The sequence below is a fragment of the Dendrobates tinctorius genome, unplaced genomic scaffold, assembly GCF_039654945.1.
Source record: "Dendrobates tinctorius isolate UK_male_01 unplaced genomic scaffold, ASM3965494v1 ptg000136l, whole genome shotgun sequence".
In the NCBI taxonomy this organism is placed as follows: Eukaryota; Metazoa; Chordata; class Amphibia; order Anura; family Dendrobatidae; genus Dendrobates; species Dendrobates tinctorius.
In genome coordinates, this window is record NW_027361804.1 from 4590881 (window position 1) to 4611709 (window position 20829).

At 45.4% G+C, this 20829-nt stretch overlaps 1 protein-coding gene across 4 annotated transcripts in view; it reads right to left on the minus strand.

The window, feature by feature from the left end:
* CACNA1C (calcium voltage-gated channel subunit alpha1 C) overlaps nt 1-20829 on the minus strand; it is a 317461-nt gene that overhangs the window by 234721 nt on the left and 61911 nt on the right. For all 4 annotated transcript variants that reach the window (XM_073544126.1, XM_073544124.1, XM_073544125.1 and 1 more), the window contains exons 2-3: nt 9689-10004; nt 7625-7730 (exon numbers count right to left, since the gene is read on the minus strand). In XM_073544126.1, the coding sequence (XP_073400227.1) occupies nt 7625-7730; nt 9689-10004 (422 nt within the window). The remainder of the gene's footprint in view (nt 1-7624; nt 7731-9688; nt 10005-20829) is intronic.

The following is a 20829-nucleotide window of genomic DNA, read 5'->3' on the forward strand; positions in this document are numbered from 1 at the left end:
GCCCGGGATGGAAGACGGATCTGTGCCCGGGATGGAAGACGGATCTGTGCCCGGGATGGAAGACGGATCTGTGCCCGGGATGGAAGACGGATCTGTGCCCGGGATGGAAGACGGATCTGTGCCCGGGATGGAAGACGGATCTGTGCCCGGGATGGAAGACGGATCTGTGCCCGGGATGGAAGACGGATCTGTGCCCGGGATGGAAGACGGATCTGTGCCCGGGATGGAAGACGGATCTGTGCCCGGGATGGAAGACGGATCTGTGCCCGGGATGGAAGACGGATCTGTGCCCGGGATGGAAGACGGATCTGTGTCCGGGATGGAAGACGGATCTGTGCCCGGGATGGAAGACGGATCTGAGTCCGGGATGGAAGACGGATCTGAGTCCGGGATGGAAAACGGATCTGTGTCCGGGATGGAAGACTGATCTGTGCCCGGGATGGAAGATGCATATGTGCCCGGGATGGAAGACAGATCTGTGCCCGGGACGGAAGACGGATCTGTGCCCGGGATGGAAGACGGATCTGTGCCCGGGATGGAAGATGGATCTGTTCCCGAAATGGAAGACGTATCTGCGCCCAGGATGGAAGATGGGTCTGTGTCCGGGATGGAAAACAGATCTGTGTCCGGGATGGAAGACGGATCTGTGCCCGGGATGGAAGATGGATCTGTTCCCGAAATGGAAGACGTATCTGCGCCCAGGATGGAAGATGGGTCTGTGTCCGGGATGGAAAACAGATCTGTGTCCGGGATAGAAGATGGATCTGTGCCCGGGATGGAAGACGGATCTGTGCCCGGGATGGAAGACGGATCTGTGCCCGGGATGGAAGACGGATCTGTGCCCGGGACGGGATGGAAAACGGATCCGTGTCCGGGATAGAAGACGGATCCGTGCCCGGGATGGAAGACGTGTCTGCGCCCGGGATGGAAGACGTGTCTGTGCCCGGGATGGAAGACGGATCTGTGCCCGGGATGGAAGACGGATCTGTGCCCGGGATGGAAGACGGATCTGTTTCCGGGATGGAAGACGTATCTGTGCCCGGGATGGAAGACGGATCTGTGCGCGTGATGGAAGATGGATCTGTTCCCGAAATGGAAGACGTATCTGCGCCCAGGATGGAAGATGGGTCTGTGTCCGGGATGGAAAACAGATCTGTGTCCGGGATAGAAGATGGATCTGTGCCCGGGATGGAAGATGGATCTGTGTCCGGGATGGAAGATGGATCTGTGCCCGGGATGGAAGACGGATCTGTGCCAGGGAGGGAAGACGGATCTGTGTCCGGGATGGAAGACGGATCTGTGTCCGGGATGGAAGACGGATCTGTGTCCGGGATGGAAGATGGATCTGTGTCCGGGATGGAAGACGGATCTGTGCCCGGGATGGAAGACGGATCTGTGCCCGGGATGGAAGATGGATCTGTGTCCGGGATGGAAGACGAGTCTGTGTCCGAGATGAAAGACGGATCTGTGCCTGGGATGAAAGACGGATCTGTGCCCGGGATGGAAAACGGATCTGTGCCCGGGATGGAAGATGGGTGTGGACCCAGTACCAATCATATACATTCCTGGATTAGACCAACCAGCAAGCAGCCTGACAGAACACCTCCAAGGGTACAAGGTTTGGAAATTGTAGTGCCAACATTAGCCCTCAGCAGAGCAGGAGATTATACATTATATATTTCTACACATCTCAATATTCTCAACTGCATCAAGATCCTTTCTCTGTGCTGTCTCTTTAAGCTCCAGTCCTTCCACTATCTCTGTGGTGGCTGCTGTCAGTAAGACCATTAAAGGTCATAATAGTCATCTTATCTAAACCTGATAACAGAGGGAAATAGCTTCCTGGCAGACAAGGAAAGACACAATGCCAAAGACTGATGCCCTGATGTGACTGAGCACCCAACAGAGAACAGATCATTAGTGCAAAAATCCACTTGTAAATCCAGAAAACTATTTCTAAAATAGTTTATACAAACTGGGGCTGCAAAGTAGGGAAGGAAACCATCAACATGGAAAGGGAACCCGTCAGCAGGATTCACCTCATCATTCCCACGAGCGTTGGTGATCTGAGATGTTTTTTAAAGTTACATCCATTAGTCACTTGTGAGGCCGTATATCTTACAAGAGCCTACAAAACCAATCAATAGGCCAGGAGCAGGCTTAGTCCGGATACGCCCACTGGACACTTGAGTGGTCATTTGCATACGGAGTGAGCGTTTGTTAATGTGCTTTATATACAGTATGTAGCAGGACAATAAATTATAAGATGTAACATCCCTCATTAAAGACGAGGAGACATTGGCCCCTGTGTAAATGTAGTCCAGGAACAGTTGCCCTTTAAGTCGTCTACTGCACATCACACATCAATTGTGAAGGAGAGGGGTTTAATTTGAGGAATGTAACAGGTGGGTTGGATGATGTATCTGCTAATCTTGACGCCCGTATCAAGCCGAGCGCAGATACAATGGCACCATGCCCCAGGGGTAAGGTTATCGGACAACTTTACAATGCCAGGAGGGTCGACACCTCGTCTCCTCCAGTGCAGTAACAGTTAACTTGACACTACTTTGTCACCGCCACGTCCACCTCCAACCGGGATGATTTGGAATTTGAGCTGAATTTTCAGCATTTGGGTCCAGAATAACAACGTGTGAGTCATCCCCAGACGCTGGCAGCCACCTATGAATGTATTAAGCTGCTCTGATCAGCGCCGAGCGTGACTGGAAAGATGATCCGGCTCCGATGGAGTCAACTCGAGAGCCGCTTCCCCACATCTGACACCAATCTCCAGCGCAGGCGAAGGCCACAAGTGACCACATACAATGTATATACAATTACTGTATGTACAGGAGATGCCCAGGTTATAGCAGCTGTGTATATAAAATTATATACAGGAGATGCCCAGGTTATACCAGCTGTACATATATCATTATATACAGGAGATGCACAGGTTATACCAGCTGTGCATATATAATTATATACAGGAGATGCCCAGGTTATACCAGGTGTACATCTATAATTATATACAGGAGATACCCAGGTTATACCAGCTGTACATATATCATTATATACAGGAGATGCACAGGTTATACCAGCTGTACATATATAATTATATACAGGAGATGCCCAGGTTATACCAGGTGTACATCTATAATTATATACAGGAGATACCCAGGTTATACCAGCTGTACATATATCATTATATACAGGAGATGCACAGGTTATACCAGGTGTACATCTATAATTATATACAGGAGATGCCCAGGTTATACCAGGTGTACATCTATAATTATATACAGGAGATACCCAGGTTATACCAGCTGTACATATATCATTATATACAGGAGATGCCCAGGTTATACCAGGTGTACATCTATAATTATATACAGGAGATGCCCAGGTTATACCAGGTGTACATCTATAATTATATACAGGAGATGCCCAGGTTATACCAGCTGCACATATGTAATTATATACAGGAGATACCCAGGTTATACCGGCTGCACATATATAATTATATACAGGAGATGCCCAGGTTATACCGGCTGTACATATATAATTATATACAGGAGATGCCCAGGTTATACCAGCTGTACATATATAATTATATACAGGAGATACCCAGGTTATACCGGCTGTACATATATAATTATATACAGGAGATGCCCAGGTTATACCGGCTGTACATATATAATTATATACAGGAGATGCCCAGGTTATACCGGCTGTACATATATAATTATATACAGGAGATGCCCAGGTTATACCGGCTGTACATATATAATTATATACAGGAGATGTCCAGGTTATACCAGCTATACATATATAATTATATACAGGAGAAGCCCAGGTTATACCTGCTGCACATATATAATTATATATAGGAGATACCCAGGTTATACCGGCTGTACATATATAATTATATACGGCAGATGTCCATGTTATATCGGCTGTACATATATAATTATATACAGGAGATACCCAGGTTATACCGGCTGTACATATATAATTATATACAGGAGATACCCAGGTTATACCGGCTGTACATATATAATTATATACAGGAGATACCCAGGTTCTACCAGCTGTACATATAAAATTATGTACAGGAGATGCCCGGGTTATACCAGCTGTACATATATAATTATATACAGGAGATACCCAGGTTATACCGGCTGTACATCTATAATTATATACAGGAGATGCCCAGGTTATACCGGCTGTACATATATAATTATATACAGGAGATACCCAGGTTATACCGGCTGTACATATATAATTATATACAGGAGATGCCCAGGTTATACCAGGTGTACATCTATAATTATATACAGGAGATACCCAGGTTATACCGGCTGTACATATAAAATTATATACAGGAGATGCCCAGGTTATAGTAGCTGTGCATGTAACATTAGATACAGGAGATGCCCAGGTTATATCAGCTGTACATGTACCATTATATACAGGAGATGCCCAGGTTATACCAGCTATACATATATAATTATATACAGGAGATGCCCAGGTTATAGCAGCTGTGCATGTACCATTAAATACAGGAGATGCCCAGGTTATATCAGCTGTACATGTACCATTATATACAGGAGATGCCCAGGTTATACCGGCTCTACATGTATAATTATATACAGGAGATGCCCAGGTTATACCAGCTGTACATACAGTATATAATTATATACAGGAGATGCCCAGGTTATAGCAGCTGTGCATATAAAATTGTATACAGGAGATGCCCAGGTTATAGCAGCTGTGCATATAAAATTGTATACAGGAGATGCCCAGGTTACACCAGCTTTACATATATAATTATATACAGGAGATACCCAGGTTATACCATCTGTACATATATAATTATATACAGGAGATGCCCAGGTTATACCAGCTGTACATATATAATTATATACAGGAGATGCCCAGGTTATACCAGCTGTACATATATAATTATATACAGGAGATGTCCAGGTTATACCAGCTGTACATATATAATTGTATACAGGAGATGCCCAGATTATACCGGCTGTACATATATAATTATATACAGGAGATACCCAGGTTATACCGGCTGTACATATATAATTATATACAAGAGATGCCCAGGTTATACCAGCTGCACATATATAATTATATACAGGAGATGCCCAGGTTATACCAGCTGCACATATATAATTATATACAGGAGATACCCAGGTTATACCGGCTGTACATATATAATTATATACAGGAGATGCCCAGGTTATACTGGCTGTACATATATAATTATATACAGGAGATGCCCAGGTTATACCAGCTGTACATATATAATTATATACAGGAGATACCCAGGTTATACCGGCTGTACATATATAATTATATACAGGAGATGCCCAGGTTATACCGGCTGTACATATATAATTATATACAGGAGATGCCCAGGTTATACCGGCTGTACATATATAATTATATACAGGAGATGCCCAGGTTATACCGGCTGTACATATATAATTATATACAGGAGATGTCCAGGTTATACCAGCTATACATATATAATTATATACAGGAGAAGCCCAGGTTATACCTGCTGCACATATATAATTATATACAGGAGATGCCCAGGTTATACCGGCTGTACATATATAATTATATACGGGAGATGTCCAGGTTATACCGGCTGTACATATATAATTATATACAGGAGATACCCGGGTTATACCGGCTGTACATATATAATTATATACAGGAGATACCCAGGTTCTACCAGCTGTACATATAAAATTATGTACAGGAGATGCCCGGGTTATACCAGCTGTACATATATAATTATATACAGGAGACGCCCAGGTTATACCAGCTGTACATATATAATTATATACAGGAGATACCCAGGTTACACCAGCTGTACATATATAATTATATACAGGAGATGCCCAGGTTATACCGGCTGTACATATATAATTATATACAGGAGATACCCAGGTTATACCAGCTGTACATATATAATTATATACAGGAGATGCCCAGGTTATACCGGCTGTACACATATAATTATATACAGGAGATACCCAGGTTATACCAGCTGTACATATATAATTATATACAGGAGATGCCCAGGTTATACCGGCTGTACATATATAATTATATACAGGAGATACCCAGGTTACACCAGCTGTACATATATCACTATATACAGGAGATGCCCAGGTTATACTGGCTGTACATATATAATTATATACAGGAGATACCCAGGTTATACCAGCTGTACATATATAATTATATACAGGAGATGCCCAGGTTATACCAGCTGTACATATATAATTATATACAGGAGATACCCAGGTTATACCAGCTGTACATATATCACTATATACAGGAGATGCCCAGGTTATACTGGCTGTACATATATCACTATATACAGGAGATGCCCAGGTTATACCGGCTGTACATATATAATTATATACAGGAGATGCCCAGGTTATACCAGCTGTACATATATAATTATATACAGGAGATGCCCAGGTTATACCAGCTGTACATATATAATTATATACAGGAGATGCCCAGGTTATACCAGCTGTACATATATAATTATATACAGGAGATGCCCAGGTTATACCAGCTGTACATATATAATTATATACAGGAGATGCCCTGGTTATACCAGCTGTACATATATAATTATATACAGGAGATGCCCAGGTTATACCGGCTGTACATATATAATTATATACAGGAGATGCCCAGGTTATACCAGCTGTACATATATAATTATATACAGGAGATGCCCAGGTTATACCAGCTGTACATATATAATTATATACAGGAGATGCCCAGGTTATACCGGCTGTACATATATAATTATATACAGGAGATGCCCAGGTTATACCAGCTGTACATGTATAATTATATACAGGAGATGCCCAGGTTATACCGGCTGTACATATATAATTATATACAGGAGATACCCAGGTTATACCAGCTGTACATGTATAATTATATACAGGAGATGCCCAGGTTATACCGGCTGTACATATATAATTATATACAGGAGATGCCCAGGTTATACCAGCTGTACATATATAATTATATACAGGAGATGCCCAGGTTATACCAGCTGTACATATATAATTATATACAGGAGATGCCCAGGTTATACCGGCTGTACATATATAATTATATACAGGAGATGCCCAGGTTATACCAGCTGTACATGTATAATTATATACAGGAGATGCCCAGGTTATACCAGCTGTACATATATAATTATATACAGGAGATGCCCAGGTTATACCGGCTGTACATATATCATTATATACAGGAGATGCCCAGGTTATACCGGCTGTACATTTATAATTATATACAGGAGATGCCCAGGTTATACCGGCTGTACATTTATAATTATATACAGGAGATGCCCAGGTTATACCAGCTGTACATATATATTATATACAGGAGACATATGAAGCCTTAAAGGGCCGGTAGCCATCACAGTCGGACGCTTATTATAGTCCTGTAGCGTTATAAGAGCAGCGGATGACACGGTATAACATTTAAGATAACACAACGGAGACCGTCGTCGCCATCACAGACGTCGGAGCCGCGGAGGAGGAAAACTAAATAATCCGGCACTTACCAGGTTGGAGTTGGTGGCGTTGGAGTCGTCCTCCGGGAAAGGAATGTACACCGCTAAGGCCACGCAGTTGGCAAAAATAGTCAGTAAAATGATGATTTCAAAGGGTCTGGAGGTAATGGGTTAAGGCAAAATGGCGGTATATGGTAACCATGGCAACACAGCAATACAATTAAACCACGTGTTGTTAGTATGGAAATACAACCACATTTTCTCTCCGTAGCGATGATGCGTGAGGAAAACCGTACAAACGTATATAAACCGCACCAATGTGTATAAACCGCACAGCAGCCAAAATCACGCCAAGATGTCTGAGGTAAATCTGTCTGCCCTTCTCCTAGCAACCAATCAGAGGGCAATTCTCATTTCTTAAGCTGCTCTGGGAGAATGTAAGCTGCGCTGTGATTGGTTGTTAGGGGCAACAAGAGTTTCCCACATGAGGCCTAGTAATTGTGCTGGAGGACAGCGGCCGTCTCCCTGTGTAGACAGAGTTAATCCTCAGCGCCTGGGCCCTGACACCGAACATCTGCCTGTCAGATCGGCTCAGTCCCATCCCATAATACAGCACACGTGTGCCAGAATAAACATTCCACCCTCGCCAAGCGTCTCCCTATTTATACTCTTCCTTCAGGCTTCTAGTGCATTTCCGAGGACATATTTGGCCTAGTTAACACACCACTGAAGGTGGCCACCATTTCTAGAAAGCTGGCGGAGAACCAGTATGGCCGCCATTACAGTTCTCAGGAAAGGAAAGGAAACGGCAAACCACCGTTTCCTGTGCGGCATTATGGAGGCTGTGACTGGACATGAGGTCGCTCATCGTCAGTGACAGATGTGACACCGGTTTTGTCGGTTCCTTGACTCCTAATTTGAGAACAAATTTAGGTCCAACAGGGTTGTCATCTAGTAATGGAGGCCATAATGATTACTCCCTAGATTTCTCAGAAACAGATGATACTCTGCACCGTGTTACTACACTGTTTGGTGGTGTGGCTCAAGTTCCTCAGGGGTGTAGTATGTGATATCCATGGCTGTTGTCTATGTCCTTCAGAGATGTGATATCCAGGGCTGTTGTCCGAGTTCCTCAGAGTTGTGATCTGAACTACACTGGGATGATGTCTGGTTCCTCAAGGGTGTGGTCTGAGATACCCAGGGCTGTTCTCTGAGTTACTCAGGGGTGTGGTCTAAGTTACTAAGGGGTGTGATGTTAGAAATGTAGTCTGAGGTACTGCGAGGTGTGGCCTAACTTACTTGGGATGTAGTCTGAGTTACTAAGAGGTGTGGCCAGAATTACTTGGGGTGTGGTCTGGCATGCAGTGTAAATTACTCATCAGTGTGGGTTGAGTTACTCATGGGTGGGGTCAATTACTCCATAAGGTGTGAATTGAGTTCCTTTGGGATATAGTCTGAATTTCTAATGGGTGTGGACTGAGTTACCTATGGGTGTGGTTAGTTACTCGGGGGTGGGGGTCAGAGTTAGTGAGAGTGTGTGTAGTCAGAGATACTCAGAGGTGTGGCTTGAGTTACTCAGGGAAGTAGTTTGAATTACTCATGGGAGTGGGATGAGTTACCCATGGGTGTGGTCAGTTACTCCAAGGGTGTGGAGTAAGATACATATGGGTATGGTCAGTTACTCCAAGGGTGTGTAGTGAGATACATATGGGTGTGGTCAGTTACTCCTTGGGTTTTGAGTCTTACATATGGGTATGGTCAGTTACTTCAAAGGGTGGGCTGAGTTACTCATGGATGTGGTCATATAAGGGTGTGGAATGAGTTACTCATGGGTGTGGTCGGCTACTTCAAGGATGTGGGCTGAGTTACCCATGGGTGTGGTCAGTTACTCCAAGGGTGTGGTTTGGGTTACTCATGGGTATGGTCAGTTACTTCAAGGGGTGGGCTGAATTACTCATGGGTGTGGTCAGTTACTTCAAGTGTGTGGGCTGAGTTACCCATGGGTGTGGTCAGTTACTCAGAGGGTGAGGTCTGAGTTACTCAGGGGTGTGATTTAAGGAAAACTATCTCCTGAAAGTCGCACCCTCTGTAGCAGTGATATTGCAGAAAGGATACTTCCACTCCACGATGCTGATACAGGCTCTGCGGATGGGGTTTTTCAGGGTGAGACACAGTAACGCCCGTGGAGGTCTCGTCGACGTTGTGGCCCCTTGTTTTTTCTGCTTGCTGTATTGCTGTCTTTTCCTCTGCGTGGAGCTGACCGTGGATATGGTGGCATTGGCTGCACTGCCCATTAACTTAGCCTGGCGAGCAGCATCGATCGCGGCCTGCCAGGAGAGGGCAGCACCTGGGGATGCGATGTGCTCGGTCGCCAGGCCGGGGGTGGAGTTCATGGTGCCCAGTGCAGGGAGGGGGATCGTGTAATTCGAACCTAAAAAAGGGAAGAAAAAAGACAGAAACTGTTACTAGAAAACATCATTCAGTAGAAAGTATGATAGTTCAGTCACCTCTAGAGCTGAATTCATAATTCTGTTTGTATCCTGTTAGCTTAGAGCAGTGGTGCGGAACGTCCGGCCCGCCGTATACGGCCCGCCATATCATCTTGTGCGGCCCGCAGCCATTTTCCCCATTTTTTGGCAACGGGCCCTTTAAGAGGTGCGGTGGTATTGTGCTCAGCAGGGCCGTATTTGCCCCCCCATCATACTCACCTCCTCCAGCCGTGCCTGAGCTGCAGCTCCCATGATCCTGTTCTCCCTGTGTCAGCGCGCGGTCACATGGTACCGCTTATTAAGATCATGAATATGGATGCCACTCCACTCTTATAGGCGTGGCGCCCATATTCATGACCCTAATGAGCGGTACCACGTGACCGCGCGCTCACACAAACAGGAAGAAACAGCAGGAAGCAAGCCACAGGTGAGCCAGGGGGAGAGAACTAGCGGCGGGGGGGAAGAGAGAAAGAGCGGCGGGGGGGGGGGGCAATGGGCACTTGGGGGGTATAGAATGAGCGGAGCCTGCACTGGGGAGATGGATGCTCTGAGGAGATGGGTGCACTGAGGAGATGGCTGCACTGGGGAAATGGGTACACTAAGGAAGCGGGTGCACTGAGGAGATGGGTGCACTGAGGAAACGGCTGCACTGAGGAGACGGCTGCACTGAGGAGACGGCTGCACTGAGGAGACGGCTGCACTGGGGAGACGGCTGCACTGGGGAGACGGCTGCACTGGGGAGACGGCTGCACTGGGGAGACGGCTGCACTGGGGAGACGGCTGCACGGGGGAGATGGGTGCATTGGGGAAATGGGTGCACTGGGGAGATGGCTGCATTGGGGAAACAGGTGCTCTGAGGAGATGGCTGCACTGGGGAAACGGCTGCACTGGGGAAATGGGTACACTGAGGAAGCGGGTGCACTGAGGAGGCGGCTGCACTGGGGAAACGGGTGCACTGAGGAGATGGCTGCACTGGGGAAACGGGGGCACTGGGGAGACGGCTGCACTGAGGAGACGGCTGCACTGGGGAGACGGCTGCACTGGGGAGACGGCTGCACTGGGGAGACGGCTGCACTGGGGAGATGGCTGCACTGGGGAAACGGGTGCACTGGGGAAATGGGTACACTGAGGAAGCGGGTGCACTGAGGAGATGGCTGCACTGGGGAAACGGGGGCACTGGGGAGACGGCTGCACTGAGGAGACGGCTGCACTGAGGAGATGGGTGCACTGGGGAAACGGGGGCACCGAGGAGATGGCTGCATTGGGGAAACGGGGGCACTTAGGAGATGGGTGCACTGGGGAGATGGCTGCACTGGGGAGACGGGTGCACTGAGGAGATGGCTGCACTGGGGAGATGGCTGCACTGGGGAGACGGGTGCACTGAGGAGACGGCTGCACTGAGGAGATGGCTGCACTGGGGAGATGGCTGCACTGAGGAGACGGCTGCACTGGGGAGACGGCTGCTGTGTGCAGGGTAATCACGGTAACTCAGGCCCGTTGCTCGGGCTTTCCTGAGCATGCTCGGGTGTCCTCAGAGTATTTTGGCGTGCTCTGAGACTTAGTTTTCGTCGCCTCAGCTGCATGATTTATAGCTGCTGGACAACCTGAATAAATGTGAGGAATGCCTATTTGTTAAGGAGTCCTCACATGTATTCAGGCTGGCCAGCAGCCGCAAATCATGCAAATGCATCGACAAACTAAATCTCCGAGCACGCCAAAATACTCAGAGGACACCCGAGCATGCTCAGGAAAGCCCGAGCAACGAGTATACTCGCTTATCATTATTAATAATGTTATACGGCCCCCGAACGCTATTATAAAATTCTAAATGGCCCTCGGCAGAAAAAAAGGTTCCCCACCCCTGGCTTAGAGATATGAGAGCCTCACATCTCACTGCTGCCCCCTGCTGTTTCAGAGTCCGTAGCGAGCATGGTCATGATAGGTAGTGCAACTTAGCATACGGCGCTCGATTAGCAGAAATAAGTACATTGCAGCTCTGCATGTGACTGAACATTATAAAACGCTGCAAAGATGATGGGAACAGAGCAAAAGCGACTGTCAGCTGGACATTATATAATTCAGAGTCCTGTCGGTGACTGTAAACTGTACATTATAAATCAGTGTCCTGTACATTATAGCTCAGTGTCCTGTATATTATAGATCACCGTCCTGTACATTATAGCTCAGTGTCCTGTATATTATAGATCACCGTCCTGTACATTATAGCTCAGCGTCCCGTACATTATAGATCACCGTCCTGTACATTATAGATCAGTGTCCTGTACATTATAGCTCAGTGTCCTGTATATTATAGATCACCGTCCTGTACATTATAGCTCAGTGTCCTGTATATTATAGATCACCGTCCTGTACATTATAGCTCAGTGTCCTGTATATTATAGATCACCGTCCTGTACATTATAGCTCAGCGTCCCGTACATTATAGATCACCGTCCTGTACATTATAGCTCAGCGTCCCGTACATTATAGATCACCGTCCTGTACATTATAGCTCAGCGTCCCGTACATTATAGATCACCGTCCTGTACATTATAGATCACCGTCCCGTACATTATAGGTCACCGTCCCGTACATTATAGGTCACCGTCCTGTACATTATAGATCACCGTCCTGTACATTATAGATCACCGTCCCGTACATTATAGATCACCGTCCTGTACATTATAGATCACCGTCCCGTACATTATAGGTCAGCGTCCTGTACATTTTAGCTCACCGTCCTGTACATTATAGGTCAGCGTCCTGTACATTATAGATCACCGTCCCGTACATTATAGGTCACCGTCCTGTACATTATAGATCACCGTCCTGTACATTATAGATCACCGTCCTGTACATTATAGATCACCGTCCCGTACATTATAGATCACCGTCCTGTACATTATAGATCACCGTCCCGTACATTATAGGTCACCGTCCTGTACATTATAGGTCACCGTCCTGTACATTATAGATCACCGTCCTGTACATTATAGGTCAGCGTCCTGTACATTATAGCTCACCGTCCTGTACATTATTATTGATGAGTGTCCCGTACATTATAGAGCACCGTCCTGTACATTATAGATCACCGTCCCGTACATTATAGCTCACCGTCCTGTACATTATAGGTCAGCGTCCTGTACATTATTATTGATGAGCGTCCCGTACATTATAGATCAGCTTCCAGTACATTATAGCTCACCGTCCCGTACATTATAGCTCACCGTCCTGTACATTATTATTGATGAGCGTCCCGTACATTATAGATCAGCGTCCAGTACATTATAGCTCACCGTCCTGTACATTATAGCTCACCGTCCTGTACATTATAGCTCATCATCCTGTACATTATAGCTCACCGTCCTGTATATTATTATTGATGAGTGTCCCGTACATTATAGATCACCGTCCAGTACATTATAGCTCACTGTCCCGTACATTATAGCTCAGCGTCCTGTACATTATAGCTCACCGTCCTGTACATTATAGCTCAGTGTCCTGTATATTATAGCTCACCGTCCTGTACATTATAGCTCACCGTCCTGTACATTATACATCAGCGTCCTGTACATTATAGCTCAGCATCCTGTACATTATAGCTCAGCGTCCTGTACATTATAGCTCACCGTCCTGTACATTATAGCTCACCGTCCCGTACATTATAGCTCACCGTCCCGTACATTATAGCTCAGCGTCCTGTACATTATAGCTCACCGTCCTGTACATTATAGCTCAGCATCCTGTACATTATACATCAGCGTCCTGTACATTATAGCTCAGCGTCCCGTACATTATAGCTCACCGTCCTGTACATTATTATTGATGAGCGTCCCGTACATTATAGATCACCGTCGTGTACATTATAGATCACCGTCCCATACATTATAGCTCACCGTCCTGTACATTATAGGTCAGCGTCCTGTACATTATTGATGAGCGTCCCGTACATTATAGATCAGCGTTCAGTACATTATAGCTCACCGTCCTGTACATTATAGCTCACCGTCCTGTACATTATAGCTCACCGTCCTGTACATTATTATTGATGAGTGTCCCGTACATTATAGATCAGTGTCCAGTACATTATAGCTCACCGTCCTGTACATTATAGCTCACCGTCCTGTACATTATAGCTCACCATCCTGTACATTATAAATCACCATCCTGTACATTATAGCTCACCGTCCTGTACATTATTATTGATGAGTGTCCCGTACATTATAGATCACCGTCCTGTACATTACAGCTCACTGTCCCGTACATTATAGCTCAGCGTCCTGTACATTATAGCTCAGTGTCCTGTACATTATAGCTCAGTGTCCTGTATATTATAGCTCACCGTCCTGTACATTATAGCTCACCGTCCTGTACATTATACATCAGCGTCCTGTACATTATAGCTCAGCGTCCTGTACATTATAGCTCAGCGTCCTGTACATTATAGCTCACCGTCCTGTACATTATAGCTCACCGTCCCGTACATTATAGCTCAGCGTCCAGAACATTATAGCTCACCGTCCTGTACATTATAGCTCACCGTCCTGTACATTATACATCAGCGTCCTGTACATTATAGCTCAGCGTCCTGTACATTATAGCTCAGCGTCCTGTACATTATAGATCACCGTCCTGTACATTATAGCTCAGCGTCCTGTACATTATAGCTCGGCGTCCTGTACATTATAGATCAGTGTAATGTACATTATAGCTCGGCGTCCTGTACATTATACATCAGCGTCCTGTACATTATAGATCAGCGTCCTGTACATTATAGCTCAACGTCCTGTACATTATAGCTCGGCGTCCTGTACATTATACATCAGCGTCCTGTACATTATAGCTCAGCGTCCTGTACATTATAGCTCAGCGTCCTGTACATTATAGCTCAGTGTCCTGTACATTATAGCTCACCGTCCTGTACATTATACATTAGCGTCCTGTACATTATAGCTCAGCGTCCTGTACATTATAGCTCAGCGTCCTGTACATTATAGATCACCGTCCTGTACATTATAGCTCAGCGTCCTGTACATTATAGCTCGGCGTCCTGTACATTATAGATCAGTGTAATGTACATTATAGCTCGGCGTCCTGTACATTATACATCAGCGTCCTGTACATTATAGATCAGCGTCCTGTACATTATAGCTTAACGTCCTGTACATTATAGCTCGGCGTCCTGTACATTATAGATCAGCGTCCTGTACATTATAGCTCGGCGTCCTGTACATTATACATCAGCATCCTGTACATTATAGATCAGCGTCCTGTACATTATAGCTCAGCGTCCTGTACATTATAGATCAGCGTCCTGTACATTATAGCTCAGCGTCCTGTACATTATAGCTCAGCGTCCTGTACATTGTAGATCAGCGTCCTGTACATTATAGCTCAGCGTCCTGTACATTATAGATCAGTGTCCTGTACATTATAGATCAGCGTCCTGTACATTATAGCTCAGCGTCCTGTACATTATAGATCAGCGTCCTGTACATTATAGCTCAGCGTCCTGTACATTATAGCTCAGCATCCTGTACATTATACATCAGCGTCATGTACATTATAGCTCAGCGTCCTGTACATTATAGCTCAGCGTCCTGTACATTATAGCTCAGCATCCTGTACATTATACATCAGCGTCATGTACATTATAGATCAGTGTCCTGTACATTATAGCTCAGCGTCCTGTACATTATAGCTCAGCATCCTGTACATTATACATCAGCGTCCTGTACATTATAGCTCAGCGTCCTGTACATTATAGATCAGCGTCCTGTACATTATAGCTCAGCGTCCTGTACATTATACATCAGCGTCCTGTACATTATAGCTCAGCGTCCTGTACATTATAGCTCAGCGTTCTGTACATTATAGATCAGCGTCCTGTACATTATAGCTCAGCGTCCTGTACATTATAGCTCAGCGTTCTGTACATTATAGATCAGCGTCCTGTACATTATAGATCAGCGTCCTGTACATTATAGCTCAGCGTCCTGTACATTATAGCTCAGCGTCCTGTACATTATAGCTCAGCGTTCTGTACATTATAGATCAGCGTCCTGTACATTATAGCTCAGCGTCCTGTACATTATAGCTCAGCGTTCTGTACATTATAGATCAGCGTCCTGTACATTATAGCTCAGCGTCCTGTACATTATAGCTCAGCGTTCTGTACATTATAGATCAGCGTCCTGTACATTATAGCTCAGCGTCCTGTACATTATAGCTCAGCGTCCTGTACATTATAGATCAGCGTCCTGTACATTATAGCTCAGCGTCCTGTACATTATACATCAGCGTCCTGTACATTATAGCTCAGCGTCCTGTACATTATAGCTCAGCGTTCTGTACATTATAGATCAGCGTCCTGTACATTATAGCTCAGCGTTCTGTACATTATACATCAGCGTCCTGTACATTATAGCTCAGCGTCCTGTACATTATAGCTCAGCGTCCTGTACATTATAGCTCAGCGTCCTGTACATTATAGATCAGTGTACTGTACATTATAGCTCAGCGTTCTGTACATTATACATCAGCGTCCTGTACATTATAGCTCAGTGTCCTGTACATTATAGCTCAGCGTTCTGTACATTATAGATCAGCGTCCTGTACATTATAGCTCAGCGTTCTGTACATTATACATCAGCGTCCTGTACATTATAGCTCAGCGTCCTGTACATTATAGCTCAGCGTTCTGTACATTATAGATCAGCGTCCCGTACATTATAGCTCAGCGTCCTGTACATTATAGATTAGCGTCCCGTACATTATAGCTCAGCGTCCTGTACATTAAAGCTCAGCGTCCTGTACATTATAGCTCAGCGTCCTGTACATTATAGCTCAGCGTTCTGTACATTATAGATCAGCGTCCTGTACATTATAGCTCAGCGTCCTGTACATTATAGATCAGCGTCCTGTACATTATAGCTCAGCGTCCTGTACATTATAGCTCAGCGTTCTGTACATTATAGATCAGCGTCCTGTACATTATAGATCAGCGTCCTGTATATTATAGCTCAGGGACAGCGAGCTGCAGAAGTGTTGTCGCAGCTCTGGCAGGGAGTGGAGGATCCCCCTGTGTGGCGGTTGTAGTGGCTGCCATACGGTTGGCAGCAGCGGTTCGGGGCTTTCTCTCGGGTCCGTCCAGTTCAGCCATTTTTGTGTGTCCCCCCCCGTCCGCTCCCTCCGTTTGTCGCTCCTAACAAGGTAACAGTCGGCGGCTGCCTCGTCTCTGTCCTGCCGCATGCTGCAGCCAATCACTGCTGTTTGGATCTTTCCTCATCACTTTTCTAGTGACGGCTAAAAATATCCCCAAGTTACATGAAGGAATGAGCGGCATCCGAAGAGGGGGGCACTTACTTATCCTGGTGATGTCAGGACGAGATCCAGACCCCCGACGCCAGGAATGACGTCGACGCCGATTCTGGCCATACTCCAGTCACAGCCCAAGCTGCACTTACACTTCAGCAGCCTGAGAACATGACACGTCCCATCAATCATTGTCGCCTCACAGGAAAACACAGTATTAGATGTGCAGCTTTGGGGGTGACTAGAGCAAAAGACCTGACAGTAATGAAGGAAAGTGAACAGTCTTTTGCTCCCTGTTATCAGCCAGTTCAGAATGACTGTAGTTTTCTTTTCAATGGGATGAATGACAAGAAGTGCAGAAACCTCTGCGCCCCCATGACAACTACTATGTGACATCGCCCGTGCCGAGGCCGTCCAGAGACAATATCCAGTGTGACTGATGTCAGCCCCCGGTGGTCTCCACTGAGGACGAAGTATGGCGAGTGTCAGAGGGGTCAGCACCCGAGGATCCGGCGCAGCCGCCGAACTCGGAGCTAATCACAGCTGACATTGATTTTCCAGAACAATGACGTCGAGAGCGAGAACTCAACCGGGGTCTGGTCACGAGCCCCCCGAGGAAACCGCAGCCCAGAGCGCAGCTCACACCTCAACTGCAGCCTCCAGGCGTTCAGTTATCATGTACAGTGGATGTAAAAGTCTGGGCGCCCCTAGTCAAAATGAATGCTATTGTGAACAGCTGAAGATGAGATGATCCCTGAAGTTACAGATGACACATTTCATTTGCATTTTAGGCAAAAAATATATATGTCAGTTTTTGCATTTTAAAAATTACATCCAGGAAAACTTGATGCAAAAGTTTAGGCACCCTTGGAGATCTGTGTGCTCATATAACTTTGACCAAGGTCTCAGACCTTAATTAGCTTGTTAGGGTTATGGCTTCATCACTGTCATCCAGGTGATACAAATTTCCGGCTTTATAAACACCCAGCCTCCTCTAAACTTGTGCCAAAAACAGAGCACTCAGACAATGGTGGAGGCCCACAAAGCAGGAGTAGGCTGTAAGAAGATAGCAAAGCATTTTCAATTTGTCTTTTCCTCAGTTCGAAATGTATTTAAGAAATGGCCGTTACCAGAATCTGTGGAGGTCAAAATAAGGTCTGAAAGACCAAGCAAAATTTGAATGAGAGTCACTCATAGGATTGGAAGAGAGGCAAATCAGAACCCCCGCTTGACTGCAAGAAAGATTTAGCAGAGTCTGGAGTTGTGGTACATTATTTTACTGTTCAGAGACACCTGTATAAATATGGCTTTCATGGAAGAATTATCAGAAGAAAACCTCTCCTGCGTCCTCACCATAAAATTCAGCATCAGAAATATGCAAAGTAACATCTAAACAAGCCTGATGCATTTTGGAAACAAGTCCTGTGGACGATGAGGATAAAATAGATGGTCACTATGATCACAGGTATGTGTGTACAAAAAAGGACCCAGAATTTCAGGAGAAGAACATCTCACCTACCATTAAGCATGGGGGTGGGTTATTAATGCTTTGGGGTTGTGTTACAGCCAATGGCATGGGGAACATTTCATTTGTAGAGGGAAGAATGGATTCAATTAAATTTCAACAAATTCTTGATGCAAACATAACACCATCTGTAAAAAAGCTGAAGGTGAAAAGAGGAAGAGGAAGAGAATGGCTTCTACAAATGGATAATGATCCCAAAAACACGTCACTATCCACAATAGACGACCTCAAAAGGTACAAGCTGAAGGTTTTACAATGGCCCTCACAGGCCCCTGGTCTGAACATTGTTGACAATCTGTGGCTGGACCTCAAAATAGCAGAGGAAGCAAGACGCTCCAGGAATCGCACAGAACTGGAGTAATTCTCCAAGGACGAACGGAGGAAAATCCCTCAAACAGGAACTTGAAAGTCTCTTGTCTGGCTATAAAAAGTGGTTACAAGCTGTGATACTTTCAAAACGGGGTGCTACAAGGTAATAAACATAACTTTTACATGCCACTGTAATATACTCCAGAGCTGCACTCACTATTCTGCTGGTGCAGTCACTGTGTACATACATACATTACTGATCCTGAGTTACATCCTGTATTATACTCCAGAGCTGCACTCACTATTCTGCTGGTGCAGTCACTGTGTACATACATACATTACTGATCCTGAGTTACATCCTGTATTATACTCCAGAGCTGCACTCACTATTCTGCTGGTGCAGTCACTGTGTACATACATTACATTACTGATCCTGAGTTACATCCTGTATTATACTCCAGAGCTGCACTCACTATTCTGCTGGTGCAGTCACTGTGTACATACATTACATTACTGATCCTGAGTTACATCCTGTATTATACTCCAGAGCTGCACTCACTGTTCTGCAGGTGCAGTCACTGTGTACATACATTACATTACTGATCCTGAGTTACATCCTGTATTATACCCCAGAGCTGCGCTCACTATTCTGCTGGTGCAGTCACTGTGTACATACATTACATTACTGATCCTGAGTCACATCCTGTATTATACTCCAGAGCTGCGCTCACTATTCTGCTGGTGCAGTCACTGTGTACATACATTACATTACTGATCCTGAGTTACCTCCTGTATTATACCCCAGAGCTGCACTCACTATTCTGCTGGGGCAGTCACTGTGTACATACATTACTGATCCTGAGTTACATCCTGTATTATACTCCAGAGCTGCACTCACTATTCTGCTGGTGCAGTCACTGTGTACATACAGTACATTACTGATCCTGAGTTACATCCTGTATTATACTCCAGAGCTGCACTCACTATTCTGCTGGTGCACTCACTGTGTACATACATTACATTACTGATCCTGAGTTACATCCTGTATTATACCCCAGAGCTGCACTCACTATTCTGCTGGTGCAGTCACTGTGTACATACAGTACATTACTGATCCTGAGTTACATCCTGTATTATACCCCAGAGCCGCACTCACTATTCTGCTGGTGCAGTCACTGTGTACATACATACATTACTGATCCTGAGTTACATCCTGTATTATACTCCAGAGCTGCACTCACTATTCTGCTGGTGCAGTCACTGTGTACATACAGTACATTACTGATCCTGAGTTACATCCTGTATTATACTCCAGAGCTGCACTCACTATTCTGCTGGTGCAGTCACTGTGTACATACATTACAGATCTTGAGTTGCATCCTGTATTATACCCCAGAGCTGCACTCACTATTGTTCTGGTGCAGTCACTGTGTACATACATTACAATACTGATCCTGAGTTACATCCTGTATTATACTCCAGAGCTGCACTCACTATTCTGCTGGTGCAGTCACTGTGTACATACATTACATTACTGATCCTGAGTTACATCCTGTATTATACCCCAGAGCTGCACTCACTATTCTGCTGGTGCAGTCACTGTGTACATACATTACTTA